The sequence below is a fragment of the Mesoplodon densirostris genome, chromosome 19, assembly GCF_025265405.1.
Source record: "Mesoplodon densirostris isolate mMesDen1 chromosome 19, mMesDen1 primary haplotype, whole genome shotgun sequence".
Lineage (NCBI taxonomy): Eukaryota > Metazoa > Chordata > Mammalia > Artiodactyla > Ziphiidae > Mesoplodon > Mesoplodon densirostris.
In genome coordinates, this window is record NC_082679.1 from 21,169,191 (window position 1) to 21,190,343 (window position 21,153).

At 47.6% G+C, this 21,153-nt stretch overlaps 1 protein-coding gene across 3 annotated transcripts; it reads right to left on the reverse strand.

The window, feature by feature from the left end:
- Nucleotides 1-833: 833 nt before the first annotated feature.
- Nucleotides 834-9,874, reverse strand: POP4 (POP4 homolog, ribonuclease P/MRP subunit). Of its 3 annotated transcripts, none has more exons than XM_060085131.1 (7): nucleotides 9,639-9,874; nucleotides 7,860-7,912; nucleotides 5,976-6,199; nucleotides 4,512-4,589; nucleotides 4,267-4,328; nucleotides 2,254-2,355; nucleotides 834-1,255 (listed from the first exon to the last, which is right to left on the reverse strand). In XM_060085131.1, exons 1-7 carry the CDS (start codon nucleotides 9,643-9,645, stop codon nucleotides 1,119-1,121), a joined length of 663 nt encoding a protein of 220 aa, XP_059941114.1. In that variant the 5' UTR covers nucleotides 9,646-9,874; the 3' UTR covers nucleotides 834-1,118. The 3 variants fall into 3 exon arrangements, with proteins under 3 accessions (XP_059941114.1, XP_059941113.1, XP_059941115.1); XM_060085130.1 differs by having other exon boundaries at nucleotides 9,565-9,644; XM_060085132.1 differs by lacking the exon at nucleotides 4,512-4,589 and having other exon boundaries at nucleotides 9,565-9,644.
- Nucleotides 9,875-21,153: the final 11,279 nt, after the last annotated feature.

A 21,153-nucleotide genomic window follows, 5' to 3' on the forward strand; every position in this document is an offset into this window, starting at 1 on the left:
TGTTGGTCAGCAAACGCTTGCTTCTCCAAAGAAAGGGGCGATAGGGCCTTCTGAGCCATGTGGCTTTCCTGGTAGCAGACCCTGGAAGTCTGGTCCCCACCCCGTCCTCATTCGGCCAGTCTGTACTCAGGCCCTGCACAGAAGGGCCCATCTACTGGCCCACAGGCACACTGCCCAGAGGGCTAGGGTCAGACTGCAGAGCCTGCAGAGGCACAGCTTCCAGCAGCAAAAATGGGACTAAGACGTCAACTAAGGTGCCACTGCTGGGGACTCAGGCTTTCCTCGTAGGTTAGGCTTTGGGCAGAGCTCCAGTCTTATTTTCCCTTCAGCCCACCTTCCTTTGGAGTCTAACAGACTCAGGAATTGAGAACACTCTTGTAGGCTTAAGCTCCCCATACTGGAACAGGCTTCAATAAGCACACCTAGGCCCGGCATTCTGCCTTTGTGGTCCACCTCAGTTCGGACTCCCGAATGGGCCCTAAGTCGCTTAAGCAACTTCACCACTCATTCCTCTTCAACTTTCTTGAAACAGCAAAGTAAACCTCAGGTCAAAGAGTTCGACAGCAGGCCTGATTTAAAGTGATGTATCAAAGAAGCAGGGCACCACTGAACTAGTGAGACACGGTGCCTGATGACAGAGCAAAAGTAAAGGCACGAGCCGGGCACAGCTCAGGCCTCCCCTTCCCTTCCATCCTGGCGGTGCTGCAGGAATCACTCCTGTAGCCTGTTCATGCCCACATGCATATTTTATGATCACATAAACAACTCATTCATCATAGAACATTCTGAAAACACTGAAAAGTATGAAAAAGAGAAACCAAATAAACTCACTATTCAAGTCAACCTGTGTTAATTCCGGTGTTTTCTGCCAATCTTTTCTGTCCGTGGGAGTAATACAAGAACAAGAGCATCTATAAAGACACATCCCTGTGGTCCCTGACTTCTGTGCTCAGTACAGTGTGCTTCTTCCCAGATGAGTAAACGTCAACTCTGATTTAGACTGGCTGGAGGTGGTCTATAACCAGAACTGGCCCGACCATCTCTTCCCTGAAAGGTGGGTAATTCAGGTTGTTTCCAGTTTTTCGCTGTCATAAACGATTCCCTTAGGCAGGAAGAGCTCACAAGTCAATTGTTCCCTTTGCTTTGAACTTCTTCGCAGACCGCTCGCTTGACCGCAGCTGGAATTTGCTCCCATAAATGTAGGAAATAAAGCCATCCATCTCCACAGTGAACACAGAGTTTAGCTTGGGGATAACTAAAAAAAAAAAACCAGGAGAAAAAGGATGAGGGAAAAAATCCTGGCAGTAAGTTCACTTTCGTGGAGACTATTATTCCCAAGATGTTTGTATTAGAAAATACGACAAGCTAATAGGAAAAGATAACAAGAAATGGAGGAACCCACAAAGGTAACAGCACCAGGATTAAAGGGGATTATTCTGCCAAAAGGCCAATTTATTCACATTTTAAATATAACTCAACACCTAGTTTTCCGGGTCAAAGGCTATGAACCAAACTCCCAAGACCAGAAACCCCCAGAAAAACTGCCAGAAACAGGTCTTGCCGCATAACTCTCAGATGGACTCACGGCTTTATGCTTACTGGGGAAACTTGTACACCACTTACTGAGGTCTAAAATGAGAGCAGAAGAACATAGAGGGGAATGGAACAAAGCAACAAGAAAACCAAGCTTCAAAAAATTAAAGGAACAAAAACCTCCCACTGTGGTTTTGACATCTCTGGATTCATGGGCAAGGAGGGGGTGTGGAAATCCTGACAGACTGGCCGCTTGTCTCTGCCAGAGCAGTGAGCTCTAGCACACCAGGCGGGGAAGCTTGCACTTGCTTCCCTGGGACCCAGAGAATCACCACCAAGGGCGCTGGCTCTGGGAACTCCAGGGGCAGGTGCTACCTTAGCTTCGTCCCTGCTGTCTGTCTGGCTGCAATCCGCTGGGAGGCAGCGGCCTTCGGGCAGGTGGAGGGTCCCAGTCCTGGAAACAGACCCCGGTGCCTGGAGGCACAGCCAAGCAGCCCCTCCTCCCCTTGATCACATCTGGCCAAGGCTGCTGGCTGGGCTCATGAGTACCTCCGGGAGAGCCCTGGGTGCTGGGACGGTCTCTTCAGGCTTGGAATGTAGGGTCAGCAGGTACCTACCATCTGTGCTAACTTGAAAGGCCAAACTGAGCTTTAGAGCCATGAGGAAAGGGCCGACAAACCGGCTGGGGAGGCCACAGCCCACGGCGATCCAGTTACGTACCTTTCAGGCGGTCTTCTTTAGTGATAATTTTGAAAATGTGCTTTGTTTCCTGTAGAAGGATTCCTGTAATGCCCACATAGGAGGGGCATTTGGATTTTGTAACTGCAAAGGAAAAGGGTGGTTCAAGGCTCAGGCCTCTGTGGTGTTAGGGGAGCCACAGGCAGCCAGGCCTGCGGGGGCTGTGGGTTCTGGTCCCAACCTTGAGCCAGCAGAGGAAGAAAGACCACCCACAGGGGCAGGGTGAGGTGGAGGCTCCTTGGCTGGGCAGGGACCAAGAGGGATGAGAACCTAGGCTTCCCAGTCCCTTGGCGGTGCCTTTAGAGCCTCTGTGCTCTGGAAGGCTTGCTGCCACAGGGGTCCTGGGCAGGATTCTGGAGCCAAGAGGTCACACGTGTATCTAGCGCCCCCAAGGCCCACAGTCAGGTTGCTCTGGCAGGGCCAAGTCTCACTTACAGGACCTGAATGAACGCCTGTTCCTCATGGTATTCCCAGAACTTCCTGAACGCTGAACAGAATGGGAGCCACCCAGCAGTGAGCTGCTACCACAGGCAGCAGGCCTCTCACCCCCCCCACCTACCCCCCAATGTAGTCAATACACATCCATTGAACGCCTCCTACGTGTCTGGCAGTGTCCTAGGCAGGTGCTGGGCACAGTAGTAAGTCCTGCTCTCACGAAGCTGCAGTTCTAATAGGGGGAGGGGTAATGTATACCAAACCAGACAACTGTATTTTCTGATAGTGATGAGTGCTATGAAAAAAAACAAGGGCAGGGTAATGGGGTGGGGGGTCATCTTTAGCTACGGTAGACCCCTGGGAAGTGACATCTGAGTAGGGACCTGAATAATGAGAAAGAATCAGTCCCTGAGCACACGGAACTCTCTGGGCAGAGGGAAAAAGCAAATGCTAAGACCCTGTGGCAGGGCCAGGCCTGGTGAGAAGCAGAAAGCAGGCCAGTATGGTTAGACCTGGTGCCCAAGGAGGTTGGCCAGGCTGTTTAGACCACAGTAAGGAGGAAGAAGGGACACAACTTGCTTTCTGTTGTAGAATCTTCACTCTGGCTGCCTGGTCAGGGGAGGAGCAGTGTGTCAGCAGGGAGAGGGTTAGGCAGCTTTGCAGTAACCCAGGGGAGAACGTGGTGGCTTAGATTTGGGTGTTAGGACGAGCTAATGGATTAGAGGTAGGCAATTAGGAAAGAAGAAATGTAGATACCTCCTAGGTTTTTGGCTTGAACAACCAGGGTAAACAGTGGTACTGTATTAGTGGCACTCAGTAGTACTCAGTGGTATTACTAAAGGTGATTCTCAGTGGCAACTTAGATGATGAAGGCCAGGGGAGGGGCTGATCTGAGGAGAGGCCCAGAGTTCTGTTTTGGATAAGTAAAGTTTACAATGTCTACTGCACGTCTGGGTGGCTATGTCCAGTAGACAGTTGAATTCAAGGAGTTCAAGGGTAAGGTCTGTGCTGGAGATGACAACTTGGGAACTGTTGGTCCACAGCCGACATTTAAAACCATGGGGCTGTTCAAGATACGAGGCTGGGGCCTCCCTGGTGGCGCAGTGGTTGAGAGTCCGCCTGCCGATGCAGGGGATACGGGTTCGTGCCCCGGGCTGGGAGGATCCCATATGCCGCGGAGCGGCTGGGCCCAGTGAGCCATGGCCGCTGGGCCTGCGCGTCCGGAGCCTGTGCTCTGCAACGGGAGAGGCCACAACAGTGAGAGGCCCGCGTACTGCAAAAAAAAAAAAAAAAAAAAAAAAAAAAAAAAAAAAAAAAAGATACGAGGCTGTGGGTGAGTGCCAGCAGCTGCTGTGTCCTTTGGGATACCAGCAGGGGTCTTCTGTGTGGAGAAGGTACACAGAGGCCATTTAGAGTATCCAACGAGTGGCCAGAATTGGCTAAGACAGCTATAGTCATCGTCCACCCGAAGTGCTGCTGATGTAGGGATATCCACACAGCAAGGACTTGTCACTGAATGATGGCTTGGCCACCCAGATGATGTGCTCTCAGGCAAATTACCTGAAACAATAGCGCCGTGAAGATCTGCCTTTAAAAGCTTGGCCTGAATCATCTGTGGCTGCCTACGAGGTAAACAAAAGCCCATAATGTATACCATGATAATGAATTCTGAAAGAAGTAAACAGGTCTACAAACTTCCGCAGCCAGGCAATGCTGATAGCAGGCTCCGGAAGCTGCATGCATTTACAACGATCCTAAGACTTGGGCTCTGCCTCAAAGGGCAAGGCTTCAGAATTGTAACTCACATGTCTGGTTTGAGACCATTGCACAGATCCCGGATGTACTGTTTCCAGAGTTCATGCAGAGGGAGAAAAAGACTGTATCTGTGGCAAAGTCAGATAGAGGTAAAACGTTAGGCAATGTGAGCTTGGGATTATAACATCCAAAGAGCACAGAGCTTGGCTTGATGCCAAGGACCACGACCTGGATCACTGGGGCCTGGGTGCAAATCCTAGTTCTACTCCCGATAACCACACTAAAATCCAGTACTTTCACCTCTCAAACCTTAGTTTCCTCACGGGTAGAACCCTCTCAAAGCTAAGTTTTTGCTAATGAGAAGAGGAAGGCGTTGCCTTCCTTTGCCCCTTCATCCTTCCTGCTGGTTAGATGCAGGCATGACAGCTGGAGCTCAAGCAGACATCTTAGACCACGAAGGAACACCTACAAACGGTGGAGCAGCAAGGACGCACCCAGGGCTCCACTCCTGGTTGTCTGATGGCCATGGAACTGCCTACCACACCAGCCCAGGATGGTGTTCATCTAGACTTCTTTTCACAAGATAAATAAACTTCCATCTTATTTAAGCCACTGCTATTTTGAGGTTTTCTGTTACAGGAAGCTGAACCCAGTAAGCCCTCAGTAAACAGGAGTTACTGGTTGTCATAAGTCCCTGTGCAAGGTGACAGGGTCTGTCTGGAGGATGAGTGAGAAGTGGCGGGGTGAAGGAGAGGGAGCAGGTGAGACGACCCCAAATGGGCCTTCCTGGTGCTTCACAGGGAGTCTATTTAACGAAGCTACTGCTTAGAGAAATGAGAACCTCAGGCTCAAACCCAAAGTGGACTCTATTGGTGGGGACATGGGTGAGGCACACCAGGGGCAGGCAGCAGTCCCTTCCTCCTCCCAAAGCCCAGCTGATTTTGTGAGAGGGGCCATGAACAAAGGGACAGACTCTATCTTGTGGGATGTGGGAGGCTGTCTGGTTACAGATCTTGGAGCAAAAGCATACAAACAGTCCTAAGACATGCAAATGCCGCATCGTGGCCAAGGAGGGATGGAGTGCCAGCTGGAGGGAGGAACATGTTCTCCCACAGAGAGTAACGTGTCTCTTTCAGAAACTTCTCAAACATGTGGGCAGCACGTTCTTTGGCAATAAGACCCCAATGGGTGATTCTGTCTAGTGCTGTTAGAAGCTACAGAGATATATGTTAAGAAATATCCGTTTCTCTTTTTCTAAGAAAACTGAAAGACAAATAGTCTGTTGCCCATGGCTTATGGCACTGGTCTTATTAGTTAAGGATAGGACAGAAGCCAAGCAGAAAAGCCAAACCCAAACAGTCCGAATTGGTAAAGGAAGCCTGCCCCCTTGTGGCGGAAGTGGGAGAGGCTCTCTTAGCTCAAGCAGAGCAGGGGCTACCTAGCTTCCCAAGTCCATACTCAACACAAGGAAGACTAAGTCTCTGGGGTGGAAAGGCAGGAAAGGCTTGCCGTACCTCTGTTGCTCTGGATTAATGTCAAAGAGCCGCAGCTCCCTCCTCTGCTTGGCAGAAAGGCCTTTAGATTTCTTTCTCTTTTCCTTCCGCTTCCGGTGAGGGAAGTACTCCAGAACAACGGCCTTGCGTTGCAGGTGGTCCTCCTGGGCTTGTTGGCTCATGCGGGGCATGCTCCGCTTCAGGAAGGCCCTCACAAAGGCCTCGGCCCGCTGGGTTCCTAGGTGCTGCATGAGGACAAGATGGTGTGGTGCTCACAATTCTGGTTGGGGCTCCCCAGACCCCCAGGCCCTCCCACACACCGCTGCAACAGCAGATGGGCCGCCTTCACTGACCCACCTATCTACCCACTGAGGCTCACACAGCCTCTCATCTGCTGCGTGTTTGCTACCCCCAGCTGGGCAGATGTGCAAGTCACATTCAAATGCCAATTCGTAACTGCCACACAAAACAGCCACGTCAAACTCCAACCTCCTACCCTGCCCTCTGAGGTTATTCTGAGGATAAAAACAAAACAAAACAAAAAAACAACAATAAAAAAATTAAAGCAAAACAAACAAAACCACCATTACCTTTGGAAAAAAAGACTTCTCTCATCCTTGAGAAATGTATGACAATGGTATTTAAACTGTCATGATCAGATGAAGGCAAGCTCAGAGTAGAGCCAGGCTATGGCCTTGAAGGAAATGACCCAACACTAGGAAAAACGGCATGACCAAGCACTCCGGGGTGGGCCCAGCCGCAGCAGGTAGGGATTTTGACATTGGGGCCATATCGTAATTCTCTTTCCTTGAGTTTCCAGACTGTGGATGCAGCATGGCTATTTTCCTGGTCTGCTCTGGCATCACTTGAGGAAATAAACTGTCAGCGTATCTTAGCCCCACGTGTTCACTCTTTTCCACATAGAACAGAGCCTCACATGACTGTGACTGAGCACCTGCACTTAGAGGGGACTCCTGGGCAAAGTAACCATCATAAATTGTGTGTAATTCCTGAAGGAACAAGCATCACTGTCTCTCAAGTTGGAGTTCCACCAGTCTATTCCTCATTCTGATGCTCTGCCCTCACGCTTGCCACAGCCCTGGGGAGCACGGTCTACTGAGGTCCTCCCTCTTAACGGGGCCATTTCCTGGACCTTTGCTGCACTAACTGGGCTGCAAACACCTTGCGGCTAATGTGTCAATAGTAATCAAGCTCTCATTTCATGGGCAGAAGCAGGCACGTGGATGGGTGGGAGGTGGGGATAAAGGTGTGATACACACGCTCTTCATGGTAGCCCATGGTAAGGAGGGCAGTAAGCTTCAGCTTTGTACTTTTAAAAAGTAAAAATTCATTATTATCAGTATTATTACTGTAAAAGGACACTTGATTCTTTAAATACCTAAGTGGCCCATCTTTCATGGAGAAGCCAAACTAAGGTGTATCAGTCTTCCAAAATCTTGATTTCAAAAGCAACTCCCTCATTATGAGTCACCAATGAAGCTTCTGCCAAACTGACAAAGAAGGTTTGTAGCACCCAGATATGATCCATCAGTTACACTTATGACATGTGACCTGACTGCCCTCTTCAGGAGTGAAAGGGGCACAGTAACAAGGTCAAATGACAGCGCTTGCCACGGCAGGTGTCAGGTGAGCATAGCCTAGTGTCCCCTACACAGGGGAAGATGCCACAGATCAAGGAATCCCAGTTAACCAAACTTGACGCTGGTATAATGGGAAAGGAGGCCAGCAGAACACCACAGCCTGATTAAGCCTGACATGTCTGCTGGACACATGAGGAGTGAAATGTGGGGAAGGACATCTGAAACAGCACTAACGGCTAAGAAGCCCCTGAGCCAACTCTGTCACCACCTCTGTTGCTCCCAGACCTCCTGCCAAGCACTGTACCTGAATGTCGAACTGTTTTGCATCTTTCTGAGAGAAGCCATGGTAGATCACACCTGGGGGATTTAAAGAAAACAAACACGAAATGATCAACTCTGTTGGCTATGGCTATAAGACCTAAGACTTTTATAACTAGGAAAATAACTATGCTTATTCAGAGACAGATGGGGGCAGTACAATGAGCACAGCTTCAAAGCTTTCTGATGCCTCTTGCCCTACCCTCCAGGCACATCTGTGCTAGAAGTTCCAATGGTGTGCCTTAAAAAAATGCTTCTCAAACATGAATGTGTGTCAGAATCTCTGGGAACTTATTAAAATGTAGATTCTTGGGCCCCACTCTCAGATCCTGCATTCCTAACAGGTTCTCAGATGCTCCTGAAGCTCAGCAGACAATACTTAGAGTTGCCCTGGTTTAAAATACCACAGGTTAGCAGCCTGAGCAGTTGCTCTAAAAGTCTAATGACGTAACTCATTTAAAAGTTACGTGACAGGGCTTTCCAGGATGAAGATAGTTGGAACTATTACATTGTGTTTACTGATAGATGTTTAAAAAAGACTCTTCACATTTTAATATCTAGGAAACTGAGATGTATTATAAAATTGATGGTGTCCTAAACTGATAAAATACAGTAGATCTTTCTTCAAGCTCAAAATACACATTGCTCAATGTGGTTTTAACCTTTAAAAACTCACACTCCTGTTTCTTAATTTGTCTGAAGAAGAAAACCATGGCATTGGGGATAGAACATGGGTGTGAATGGAATAAGAATGAGACAAAGGTCTGGTTTAAGGGCCAAAAGACTAAAAATTTGGTTCACGCTCTATAAATTCCATCCCAGCTCGACTGTGCTTCCCTGAGTACATTTGAACCAGCAAACCAAAGGGGTTACAAGTTTTATAGAGTCTGGTTCTCTCTCAGATGGAAGATAGGGATTAAAACCTGTCTGTAGAGAGCAACTTGCAGGGCCTGGACCCCAGGAATGACTCTGTACCTGTCACAGGTGACTTGCATTAGACCCAGAAGTCTTTTTTTTTCCTATAACAATAGACATCTAACAGTTATTGAGCCCTCATTGCTTGTCATGCCCCTGATTAAAAGCTGCATATATTTTATCTCATTATACTTTCTGAACAATCCTTTAAAGGAGTTATTATTCCTCTTATGCACTGAGAAAATTGAAGTTAAAATATGCTGAGACACTTAACTTGATCACATAGGTAGGGAGTGGCAGAGGTGGAACTCAAAATCCAGTTTTGACGGTGTCAGGCCCCTGCCTCTAAATGCCCTGGGTGCTTGCTCCCTTCCTTGGCACACCTCTGCTCAACTCTCAAAGCTTTGGGCTAGTGGTATCAATCCCCAGCACGCTCCCTGCGCTTTACACCAGACAAGGGTGATTCACAGAACAGCAGGCTGGGCAGGCATCATTATCAGTACCTTACAAAAGGGGAAACCGGGTTGCACAGAGGAACAGGGCCTTGACCACGCCAAGAGGGAGACAGTGGCCAAGTCGCGCCAAGCCCTTGGGCCGACCTCTAGCACCACTCACTCACTACTGAGCAGCCCCCGGAGAGAACCTGCCTCCAGCTCTGACATAGTTCAGAGACTAGGCAGGCCAACCGGGACTCCGGGCCACAGTTACACTTAGGTAAGGCGGGACAATTTCCACAGCAGATCCGTTCGGACTCCGCAGCGGCCCTTTTCACTCACCAGGATCTACACCTAGTCTCCGACTCTTTAACATCCCACCCCTCTCCAATCTCGTGACCCTCAACACGTCTTACTGTTCATTCTCGGGCCGCTTCCGGTGCGCTCTGTTGACGTCTTCTTCAGGCGTCGCTCACTCTTTACCTCTCTCTACTTTCTTCAGCAGCCCTCGACCACCACAGCCTCTCTCGTCAAAGTTTGTGGTGGAGAGGCTCCTTCTGCCCGAAGTCGCGCGGTAAGCTAAGCTGACAGACTGACACGCTCCTACCGGCATCAGGAGCCACAAGCTCCAAACTCGAGGATGGCGCCGTCCGTGACGTCACCGACGCGCGCCGACTTGGGGTGGCGCATGCGCCTCGGAGCGGACTCCGCAGCGCGGAGGATTACTGCGGGTTCTGACCCTGCCACGCCTTGGTGGGGCTCTCTCAGTGTGTGTTTTGTAGGCGAGGGAAGGCCAGAAGAAGTAGGGTTGGAGTTGGGGAGTGTGGAATCCTTGTGAAGGCCCGGAATAGAGCGAGGCGAGTCGACTTGGAGAGGCCAGAAGGGGGTTGGGGACCAGGGGAGGGTGGACATAGGATGGGGAGGGTGGTGGGAATGAGGTCTGTGCGATCCCTAATTGTGCTCTCTACACGTCAGCCGAGGTACTGAAGTTGGGATAGGAGGCTTACGTTCTTGTTTTGTCTCTGCTGCTAGCTAGCTGTGTCATCTCACTTAAGGCACTTCGCATCTTTGGGCCTCACTTTTCCCGTGTACTGTGTGAGTGGGGTTGGACTTGATAGTCTCTGAAAGTTTTTTTGAGACCCAGCATATTAGTTTTTGTCAGTAAGATAAAAGGCGAGGAATTGATTCTCGTTGCCCTGGGGAATGGTTCAAGAAGTGTGGCTGCAAGGCCTGGTGGAGACCTCTTAGGTGAGACCCGATGCTGCACGGAACTGTGCAGCCTTAACTTTTACTGAGTGCTGGGCATGGGCAGGGTGCTGCTCGGGAAAGAAAAGCAATATGGGTTGTATTCTAAGCTAGTGGTTCTCAACTTTCAGTATGGTATAAACTCCTTTTAAAGAAAAAAAATTCTCAGGGAACCCTGGGAGTATGTCCACGCATCCTAGTTTGAGAAACATTGACTTAAGTTTCTTAAGTGGTAGTGACCTTGTGCCATTTTGATCTTAAACATAAGACTGCAGGCCCTGAAATTGAGTGACTTGTCTAGCATTTACCTTATATGTATGTTACCATCACAATTGAAACACAACATTTAAACCAAAACGTACTGCACTTGCAGATGCCTGAGAATACTTAGGAGTCTATGGAACTAAGTTTGAGAAACTGCTCTTGGGGATCCATACTATGTGAACTACCATATCTGTTTTTTAAAATAGCAGAAGACAGCAAGAGCCAATTTCAGTGTTATACTCAAGGGGGCCCTTTTGAGCAGGACCTTTGTGATTATGGAGATAAGGGAGAAGGCAGACCTCTGTCTTTGCGAGTTTTTCTAGGGTTGTTAGGACTCTTAACTCCCAATTGACCCCTTCTTGAGTAGTCAAGGCAGCCCTGGATGACTGCTAGTCTTCCCTAGAATTCCCTGATTGTGGTTGGGTAAGCACGCCCAGAGCTGCAGTTACTCTATAGTTCCCTGATCACTAAGTCTTTTTTTAAAAACGAACAAACCACTTTATTGTCCTCAGGAAATAATTGTATATGTATGCGGAGAGATACCTGTCCTTACAGGTACTGTTATCATTGTGATTGTCATTTAAGCGGCAGTTTGAAAACTACTTGATGTTTGAAAATAGTGGATTAAACACATGAAGTATGTAGGTTAATTAAATGCATTATAATCGCAGTGTAAGCGTCAAAAATTCATATTCCTTGCCATCCCTGGAGATTCTTATTTAGTAGGTGGGTCCCAAAGAATGTTCCCAGGTGACTCTGTTGAGTAATTAAGTTTGGGAACTACAGTATGGTATGTTTATATAACATATAATGGAATACCATACAGCCATTTAACAAATTACATACAATTTTTGAAAAGGTTGCAAAATATTAATGTATAAAACCAAATAGTATATACACAAAAAGGTTTGGAAAGAAGATAACAATATACTGAAAGTTTCTGTAGCTGTGTAAGTGAACTTACGAGAGATTCTTTTTTTGGTCTATTTTCTAAATTTCGTTCAGTGAAAATAAGACTTTCTTAAATTTCTTTTTCTTTTTTATAGCTATCAGTGATAAACTTTCAAACATGGATACACATGTTTTCCCATTAGCGACCTTGTGAAAGTTCCATGGGAAGTCAAGATTTGTTAGTATCATTGCAGGTGACTTCCCTCTACCCTTGAACAACTTATTGTCAAAAACTTCAAATATACAGAAAAATGGAAAGAGTTCTGTAGTGAACACCGTTATGTTCTTAGATTATACAATTAACATTTTGCTTTAATTGTACAGGTTTCTTTTGAATGCTGCTTTAAGACATTCAGGCTATTAGGTTGAGTACTCAAGAAAAGTTTTATATATAAAGTGAAAAAGATTAAGCCTCAACTATTAAATAAGTGCATATCTATGAAAATTAGGACCTCCATATAAATAAGCACAACTAAATCCATAGAAATCATTTATCTAATGCCTCTGACAATACAGTGGAAAAATATTTTTTCTGCACTCCCTTTCCTCCACTTCTGGGTGAAAGAAAAACATTATTTCTAGTAGATTTTCTGCCATTCCTTTAAGTGTAAGAAAAGGTAATGATCCTGAAGAAATACCAGCACATCTGCAATGAGAACATGGAAAGCTTTGTTTTTAATGAAAATTGTAATCCTCCAAGTTAAAGTCAGCATGTTATTGTATGTATTATATATATATATATATATGTATATATATACACACATCTATGTGTATATACATAGATATATACACACATATATATATGTAAATTTTTCTTTCTTCTGTGTTTAAGTGATTAAAGAGGGATAAGGGCTGTCTGTGCCGCTTTTCTACAACAGTAAGGCCCTGTCTGTAATGGGTTGACAGCAGTACCTGCTTCCTAGGGTGCCTTTGAGCATCCAATGCAATGATGCCCATGTTCACATGGCCTGGCATGGACAGCGCAGTTTGAGAGATGATAGCCATCATTATCTTAATCCTTACAAAGCTGGAACAGTCCCTCAGGCTCAAAATTAGGAACTTCCCTGGCCCTGCTTTACCTTTGGTCTATACCCTGGTCCAGAGGTGGTATACTGACAAGGGGAGCTGGGAATGGTGGTGGTGGTGGTGGGGACCTGGACGCACTGGCACCAGCAGTCATTCCTCAGGCCTAATAGTGCCCTCTGTCCACTCTGACAGAATGAAGAGACTAGGCAGTAAGGTACTAGCGCTGACATTGGACATTTCTGCCAGGCAAACCCTCTCCCGCTGGGTAGTTGGGTGCTTTGGCTACAAGAAGCAAAGGACTGATGTTTACGGGCGGAGGCCCTGTCGATCCCTTCTGGTCAAGAGGCAGCACTGTGCTCTAAGTCAGTTGAAGACCGACCATTTAGGATTCTGACTAGCAAGGACTGTTGCTATTGGCAACACACTTGGCATGTGTGGTCGAATAGCGGTATCTGAAAGCCAGGTTTCTCAGTCAACATCCAGAAGTCACACTTCAAGGCTGCCTTGATCCCCAAGGTCTAAAATACATCTCTAATAGATTTGCCCAGTTCCCTAAAGAAGTTTCACTCTGAGCTGAACCCACTGAGAAACACTTGGTTTTGGTTTTCATGGTGGAGTATCTGAATGCACAGGAAGCTCTTTGGGGTCCTAAGAGGTCTCCTTCACTGGAGTTACGGGGTAATTCTTGAGGCACTTGAAGGCTTTACAGGGAAATCACTGCAGGCTTCATGGGGCATGTGTACATGCAGCTCCTATTTCTCCTCGCCTGTTCTGCCCTGTGCTCAACTTTGGGGAAACAGTCGTTGGCTTCTGGCCAAAGAGCTGTGTGTTTATATATGTGTGAGTCCATTCTGGTCCAAAATATGGGAAAGTGGGAGAGAGAAGGAGCTGATATAAAATCACCCCAAACTGGAATTGGGATGGGCTGAAAAGTGAAGAGACCTGGTTTTGTATTGTTTGAGTCAAAGCCCTGTGGGAGGTAGGGGACAGATAGTCTTCTCTCTTCTTTTCTGTTCTTTAATACACACCATACAGCTTAAGATGTGAAAAAAAAAAAAAACCCCAAACAACCCAGTATATATGACATGCAAAAAAGCAGGAACTGTGACCATAATCAAGAGAAAAGAATGGTCACTACCACAGAACTGTAGATGACCCAGCTGTTTGAACTAAAAGACAAGGCCTTTAAAATACTATTATACAATAAATACATCAAAGAGCTTAGAGAAAAAGAGGGACAAGATGAGTGTAAAGATGAAGACTTTCAGCTGAGATGTGGAAACTCTGAGCTGAAAAAGACTTTCATTGTTCCCTGTGATGGCAACTGTGATTGCCTGCATGTGCAAACTTAACATTTTCATAACTACTGAGAATACGTTCCCAGACCACACACCCCCTTCTTTTTAAATCATCTGATAAATATTTATCTCCCATAAGCCCTGAGGCCTCTCTAGGCCCTTGTGTCTTGCTTGAGGGAACCCTGGGGACTCTTACCAGCCTCCCTGCAGCTCTTGTATGACCCGGTGCTAGAGGGGTCAGGTCCCGGAAAGGTTCTCTGTGTGCTCTGGGTCCTGAGGGCCGCTTTACTTGGCCAGAAGCCCTCTGAGCAGCCTCAGGCATCAGAAAAGTTGGGACACAGAGCTTGCCAAGGAGAGAGTGGCTCCACATTTAGGCTGGACTCTCAATTGTTTTCCATCTTCTCAGCACCCACATTCATGAGGCTCCATCTCTGCCTGTCAGTGCAGTATTGGTGACCAGGCCCCACTTTATCCACGGTGCTGGTCTTCAGAACAGTCAGGACTTGGGGGTGGGGGGCTTCAGCCCTCTTTGTGAGCATGGAGTGGCTCCTTTGTCTCAGGTCTTTGGATTCAGTGGGGACCCCCAGGAGCTAAATGTAGTGATGGTGGATACATCTCCAACACACACCTGAAAGCCTGCTGACCTTGGCTTTTGGAGCACTGATGGCTGTGAGGGAGGCCCCCACGCTTTGCCCATAGGAGCCAAGAGGAGGGCCTCAGTCCATCTGACACTGTTGGGAGAACCTGAGGGAGGGGGTGGCTGGAGGTGCCAGTGATAGGGCATACTTCAGATTTTTGACAACGATTGAGTCTGCTTTGAAATCTCTTTTACTATATAATGATGTTTCTTGACGTTTGAAGAAGAATGGCTTGAAAATTAATCTGGCCATTTGGACTATCACAGGTTGTAATGGCATTTATTATTTATATGTTTACTCCCCCTCTCCCTCAACTTAGGATGTTGGAGGTAAAAGCTGCCCACAGTCCGCAGCAGATATCCCTATCTGTCACTAGATGGCAGCCTAACACAAGGATTGAATCGGTGGCCTGGCGCTTCTTCCTCAAGTCTTGGCGTCCAAGCCCCTTAAAAATCCGGTTTACCGGCCACTTCAAAGAACTGCAGCCTGTGGTACTACAAAGCACCGACACCCAGAAGCTAGGATTATTTCTCTGTAAACAGTTGATTTTGATCAACACCCTCTCTGCCAGAACGGGCAGTTACAGTCAAGTGGTTTAAATAAGATAGAAGTTTAAAGGAGAGAGAAGTTTGAGACCCTGTGCAAGCCGTGCGATTGTCAATGACATTCTGAAATTGATGGCTCATTAACGAGGTGTAAGGAGAGGAGGCTAGGAGCGGTTCCGCTGGTAGGATTTGCGGTAGACTGTGGCCTGTTCCAGACTGGGCTGCCTAGAGGAAGGTGAGGGATGGAGTACCACTCCTGTCGGGTTTGTTTTTGGAGGTGTCCCTTTTTCCTTTTACTATGAAATGATTATCTGCCCAGTGACCTTGTTATTACCATGGAAAGAGACACTCATACCTGAGGAGCAAATAATATGACACTGGGCAGTGATGTATAGACATGAGGTCATGAATTTCATGTGAAAAGTGTCCTTTTCTGTGTTTATAGAGGTAGAAATTGAGACAAAGGGAGCCGAAGTTACTTCGCAAAATTGCTACCAATTTATTTTTTATGTTAGAAACGATCTGGTGACATTTATTCATGACATCCGGGTTAGGAACCACTTGATTGCAACTTTCCCTCCTTTCTTTCTTTCTTTTTTTTTTTTTGCGGTACACGGGCCTCTCACTGTTGTGGCCTCTCCCGTTGCGGAGCACAGGCTCCGGACGCGCAGGCTCAGCAGCCATGGCTCACGGGCCCAGCCGCTCTGCGGCATGTGGGATCTTCCCAGACCAGGGCACGAACCCGTGTCCCCTGCATCGGCAGGCGGACTCTCAACCACTGCGCCACTAGGGAAGCCCTTTCCCTCCTTCTTATCAAGGGACAGCCAGCGCTTGTGGAGGAGAGGCCGACAGGCATGTCAGGATCTCGTGCATCCACAGTGCTTGGACGCGGCACTTGAGAGCATTTGTGGAAGGAGGCACGAATGACTGAATGTCTGAAATCAACTGAAAGGCACAGAGAGGGGCCACCTCACGCTTAGGCCAAAGAGGTGGCTTCCTAAGCAGTGCTATTCCAGGGGCACCATAAAATACCACCCTTCCACCCCCAACAGTGTGGTAACAAACAAGCTCCTGCCCCCAGGGAACCAGAGTGCCTGGAATTCCAACAATGGAGAGTCATTCTTTTAGGCAGAGCATCGCTTTCTCAAGAGTTTTATTTTGAAATGCAAATATCCCTATTGAGGCTAACCCTGCCAGGTGACTAGGTGAACTCCTCTAGGGGCAGCTGAGCCATTACTGAGGAGTCAGGATGGGGTGGGAGACGAGGGCATAGAGAAGAGCTAAAAAGTGGGGAGACTTGGGACTGACCACGCACTCGATTGATTTGCCCATTTATCTTCACAGTGAAAACCTGGACCTAGAATATCATCTGATGTGGAGCGTTTTGAGAGCTTGACTTATCTCACTTGGATGTAACTGGGGAGAAGTCAATTGTTTTCCTTCTTTACGAATCCCTGGGCTCCTCTCCATGGAGGTTCTGGCTACTGGTATGCAAAGACTACTCAGGGGCAGGTGTGGGGGCCAGCAGTGCCTGCCTCATCTGTACCGTGGGCCACTCTGCTTTACCCAGCAGTGGCAGGCCTGAAGTTCTGTTTGCCCCGAGGCTGGTTGCTTCAGGAGGTGCTGACTTCTTCTCCCTCCTGGGGACACACATGATTTCCTTGGAAACACACAGCACAAATTTCTCATTGGGCTTGAAAAGTCATCTGTTATTAAGGCAGAATCCTGAGCAGAGAACAGTCCTGAGGTATATAAGTGCTGCATGGGAGACACATAAATTCACTCTGATGCCAAGGAAGCCCTTCCTCTTTACCCCCTTTCATTAGGTCATTGATCAGCAGCTTTGATCAGAAGAAATTATGCCTTGTTGACCATATTCTTGGTTGAAGATCAGTAATGTTAATTTTCAGTACATCAGTACCCGCATCAGGTGCTAACTGGAAGGGATAAACCTGTTTAGTGTATCACCAGGTGGGGCCTGTAAACCGCCCTTGAAGGGTGTCCAGATTTGACTTTACCAACCTATTCATCAGATAATAAAATGGTAGGTGGACTCTGAAGACAAGTTGAAAGGCCATTCCGATCCTCTAGAGCTGAGACGGACATAGCAGAGCTTAGGAAAGCCTTTGTTCCTTCTACCCCAGATATGAGCCTCTTCTTTCTTCTCCTCCAGCACGTTTCATTTTCTAAGCCCCATATCTTGTAACCGTTGTGAGACAACTTTACTGTGAAAGATGACAACTGTGTCAAGGCTTCTAGGGTTTTAGTCTGAGTGTTGACCTATCGCTTTTTTTTAATGTCATTTTTTTTGTATTTTGTTCTTGAAGGTGGGCCCGAGTTATTTTCACCTTCGTGAGAAATGCTTGTTATCGCGTGAGTGAAGGTGCAACGTTTCTAGACAGCTGGCCAGGAAGTGGATCAGGAAGCATTGTCTCCCTGGGGTTCTGGGAATCTCAAGTGTCAAAGCCTCTGCTATGGAGTGACTGCACTACCCTGTGACGGAGGGGGAACTGCCATAGACGGCGGGCCCAGTTGACTCGAAGACTCTAGTCCAGCCTGGCCTTTGCTATGGTAGCTTTTCTGGTCCCTGGTTTTTGCTGGAGTTTCTGGATTCTCAGACACTAAGCTGAGTAAGTTCCTTTCCTGTGACATCTCACCTCTTTACTGCTTTTGCCTGATGTTGAATTATAATGGCAGACTGGCTTACAACTCTTGGTCATGGGGGGGCCTTCACATTTCCTTCTTCCAACTGCCTTTAAAATAATTTAGAGGGGTTTTAAGCATAAATTATTGTTAGAATAACCAAGTGTTTTTTTTTTTTTTTTTTTTTTTTTTTTTAGTGAGACCAAAATGTCAGGAAATTGGGTTTAGATGAAAACAAAAGGGAATGTCTTCAGATGATCTGACCAATCTGACCATCAGGGCACACTGAGTGGTTGAGAGAAGGTGAGGAGGGTTCCTGCTCCCTTGAGATTTAAAAAATGGAATAACCAGCCACCTACTGTAGATAATGTTGCTATTCCCCACCCGGTGACAGGTGCTTTTCAAGGTTCCCTGGGCTTGAGGGGTCCAGGAGTGCTGTAGGATGAATCAGTAGTTGTGAGGCTGTCCTGGGAGCTCTTGGGGATCAGGACCTCAGACTGCCTTTGATGGACTGAATTCCACCCCCCCACACACACACCCTGCCACCCCATTCATATGTCAAAGCCCTGATCCCCAGTGTGAGGGTATTTGGAGATGGGGACTTTGGGAGGCAGCTGGGTTTAGATGAGGCTCTCATGATGGGGTTAGTAGCCTTATGAGCAGAGACACTGGAGAGCTTGCTCCCTCTCTTGTTGCCATGTGAGGACACAGTTAGAAGCCAAGGAAGACGGTCCTCACCAGAACCCAACCATGGAGACACCTTGATTATGGACTTGCAGCCTCCAGAACTGTGAGAAGATTTCTGTTGTTTAAGCCACCAAGTCTATTGTATTTTGTGTGGCAGCCCAAGCAGACTAAGATACTGCTCAAAGAGGTTCAGACTACCGCGCCTGCAGAGGAACATGGTGATTTGGTCAGTAGTCTCTTTACTTTGGAGGTTGGGCAAATTTGATTAACCCCTCCAGGCAGGTGTCCTGGAGACTTCAGTGGGCTCACAGTCACGGGCACTTTTCTCTAGTTCTGCTTGGGCACACCAGGTTTCCTCCCCCCTCTGCCCTGTAGACTCTTACCTAACTCCTGCTAAGAAAAAAGATGCAAGGAATTTAACTTTTTTCTTGAGATTTCTGTTTATCTTGGGAAAAAAAAAAAAACCAACAAACCCAAACCAATCAATCGATGACCCTTTATCAAAACACTTTCCTATGCTCTCAGTGACACTCTTCAATGGCTGAAGACATATGTAATTTTCCTGCTCAAGAACCAGCAGGGTGGGCTTCCCTGGTGGCGCAGTGGTTGAGAGTCCGCCTGCTGATGCAGGGGACACGGGTTCGTGCCCCGGTCTGGGAAGATCTCACATGCCGTGGAGCGGCTGGGCCCGTGAGCCATGGCTGTTGAGCCTGCGCGTCCGGAGCCTGTGCTCCGCAACGGGGAGAGGCCACAACAGTGAGAGGCCCGCGTACCGCAAAAAAAAAAAAAAAAAAAAAAAAAGAACCAGCAGGGTAACACCTGGAGTTCAAGGTCTCTTGTCACCAGATGTGCAGAAATGTGAGAGGCCCATGAGGAACTGTCTCCCAACATCTCTCCCAAGGGCTCTGCGTTGACACCTTGATGGAGTGGCAGGTGGTGGTGGGAATGTGTTAAGTCCTTATTGATGGGCTGTTTGAAGCTTGTGACTTGGCAGGGACGGTTAAGCAGACGTGTGCTGCTGATCTGTGCCGCAGTGAGGTCCTTCTTGGGGTATTGAAGTTGCTGGTTGGACACAATTTCCTGAAATTGATTGCATTGACTTGTGGATTCTTTTGCAAGCAGCTGTTGTCTCTGCAAGATGCAGCCCCTGAATCACATCAAATTTGTTGAGATCTGACTTGTTGGGTTCAGATGTTTTCTGTTAATTAAACAGCTGCATTTCTCATTTTGAGTTACGGAAAGGGATTGCTGAGAGAAGAAAACACTATGCTCACAGGGTTTCTCCCCTAGAGAAAGATAGAAATTTAAGTTAATCTAGTACATGTTTATTGAGCATTTACAGTGCACAGGGGACTTGGGGATGTAGCGAGGCAGAGGGCATTAATGACACCCTGGTCCCTGCCCTCCAGAAGTGTCCATCCAGCAGGGAGGGGCCATGGCACTGAGGAAGAGCAAGTCCTGCAAACATGAGACAGATAGCAAGGAGACCAGACTTGTTAGCCTGCAACTGGAAGTCGAGTTATATTACTTAATACTGCATAACAGAGTACCCCAAACTGAGTGGCTTCAAAGAACATCTATGATCTCAGTTTCTGTGGGTCAGGAATTTGGGAGTGGCTTAACTGAGGAGTTCTAGCTCAGGGTTTCTCATCTTGCAGTCCAGATGTCAGCCAGGGCTTCGGTGATCTGAAGGCCTGATTCGGGTTGGAGGACCTGCTCCCAGGAGGGCTCGCATGGATATGGGTGGGGGGGTCCCTGCTTCCTCACTGTGTGTGCCTTTCCACTCGCTGTTTGAGTCTCTTCACAAAATGGCAGCTGGCTTCTCCCAGAGTGAATGATGCAAGAGAGAGCAAGGCAGAGGCTGAAGTATCTTTTATGACCTACCCTCCAAGGACATCATCTTTTCTGCAATGAACTGATTGCACAAGCCAGTACTACTCAATACCAGGAGACAGGGGTCATTAGGGACTATCTGGGGGGCTGGCTGTCACAGGGTTGTCTCCTGCCTGAAGAGGCACTGAGACTGGAGAACCGAGCCCTCAATTTCCCTGTCTATTTTTTTCTCTTTTATTTATTTACTTTAATGATAAAACATGCATACCATACAATTTACCCTTTTAACCATGTTTAAGTGTTTGGTTCATCCCTGTCTACTCTTACTCCTGATCAAACTGACAGCCTCTGCAGGGACTACTTTTGGAACCTCTGCCTCAGGTCCCCGCCAGTGGGGAGAGCTCTGAGTCTGCCCTGGAGGTGTTGCTGGTGCCTGCTCGGGAACACAGATGCCCCTGCTTCAGAGGGCTCTCCTGGAGGGCACAGGGGAAGCAGCAGGTGGCTGTGCACTCTGTTTGCCCCCTGAGCTGGCTTCCATGTGATTACTCCCTCTTCTTCACTTTGCACCGTCAGTGTGGAAGCTTCCTCGGCCCTTCATCTAAGCTGAGGTTCAACTCTCTAAAAAAGAAGCTTTTGCATTGCTGACCTAGATTGGTCTCTGCAAAAGCAAGATGCATTTTCTCCCAAGATCCATGGCAGTCAGCCCCCAAATGAAGTTTATTTAATAAAGGAATTAGTTCCAGTTGAATTCTCAAGATGGGATTATGGGTTCATTGGAAGTGAAAGGAAAGGGGCAGCAGG

Bases quoted from the DNA above. Each gene is read 5' to 3' on its own strand.
- POP4 (XM_060085130.1), bottom strand. From the start codon at position 9,598: ATGTTAAAGAGTCGGAGACTAGGTGTAGATCCTG. The intron at 4,329-4,511 runs GTGAGTTACAAT...TTTACCTCGTAG, and splicing joins AATGGTCTCAAACCAGACAT to GCAGCCACAGATGATTCAGG. The intron at 2,356-4,266 runs GTAATTTGCCTG...TTTCCTTTGCAG, and splicing joins TCACGGCGCTATTGTTTCAG to TTACAAAATCCAAATGCCCC.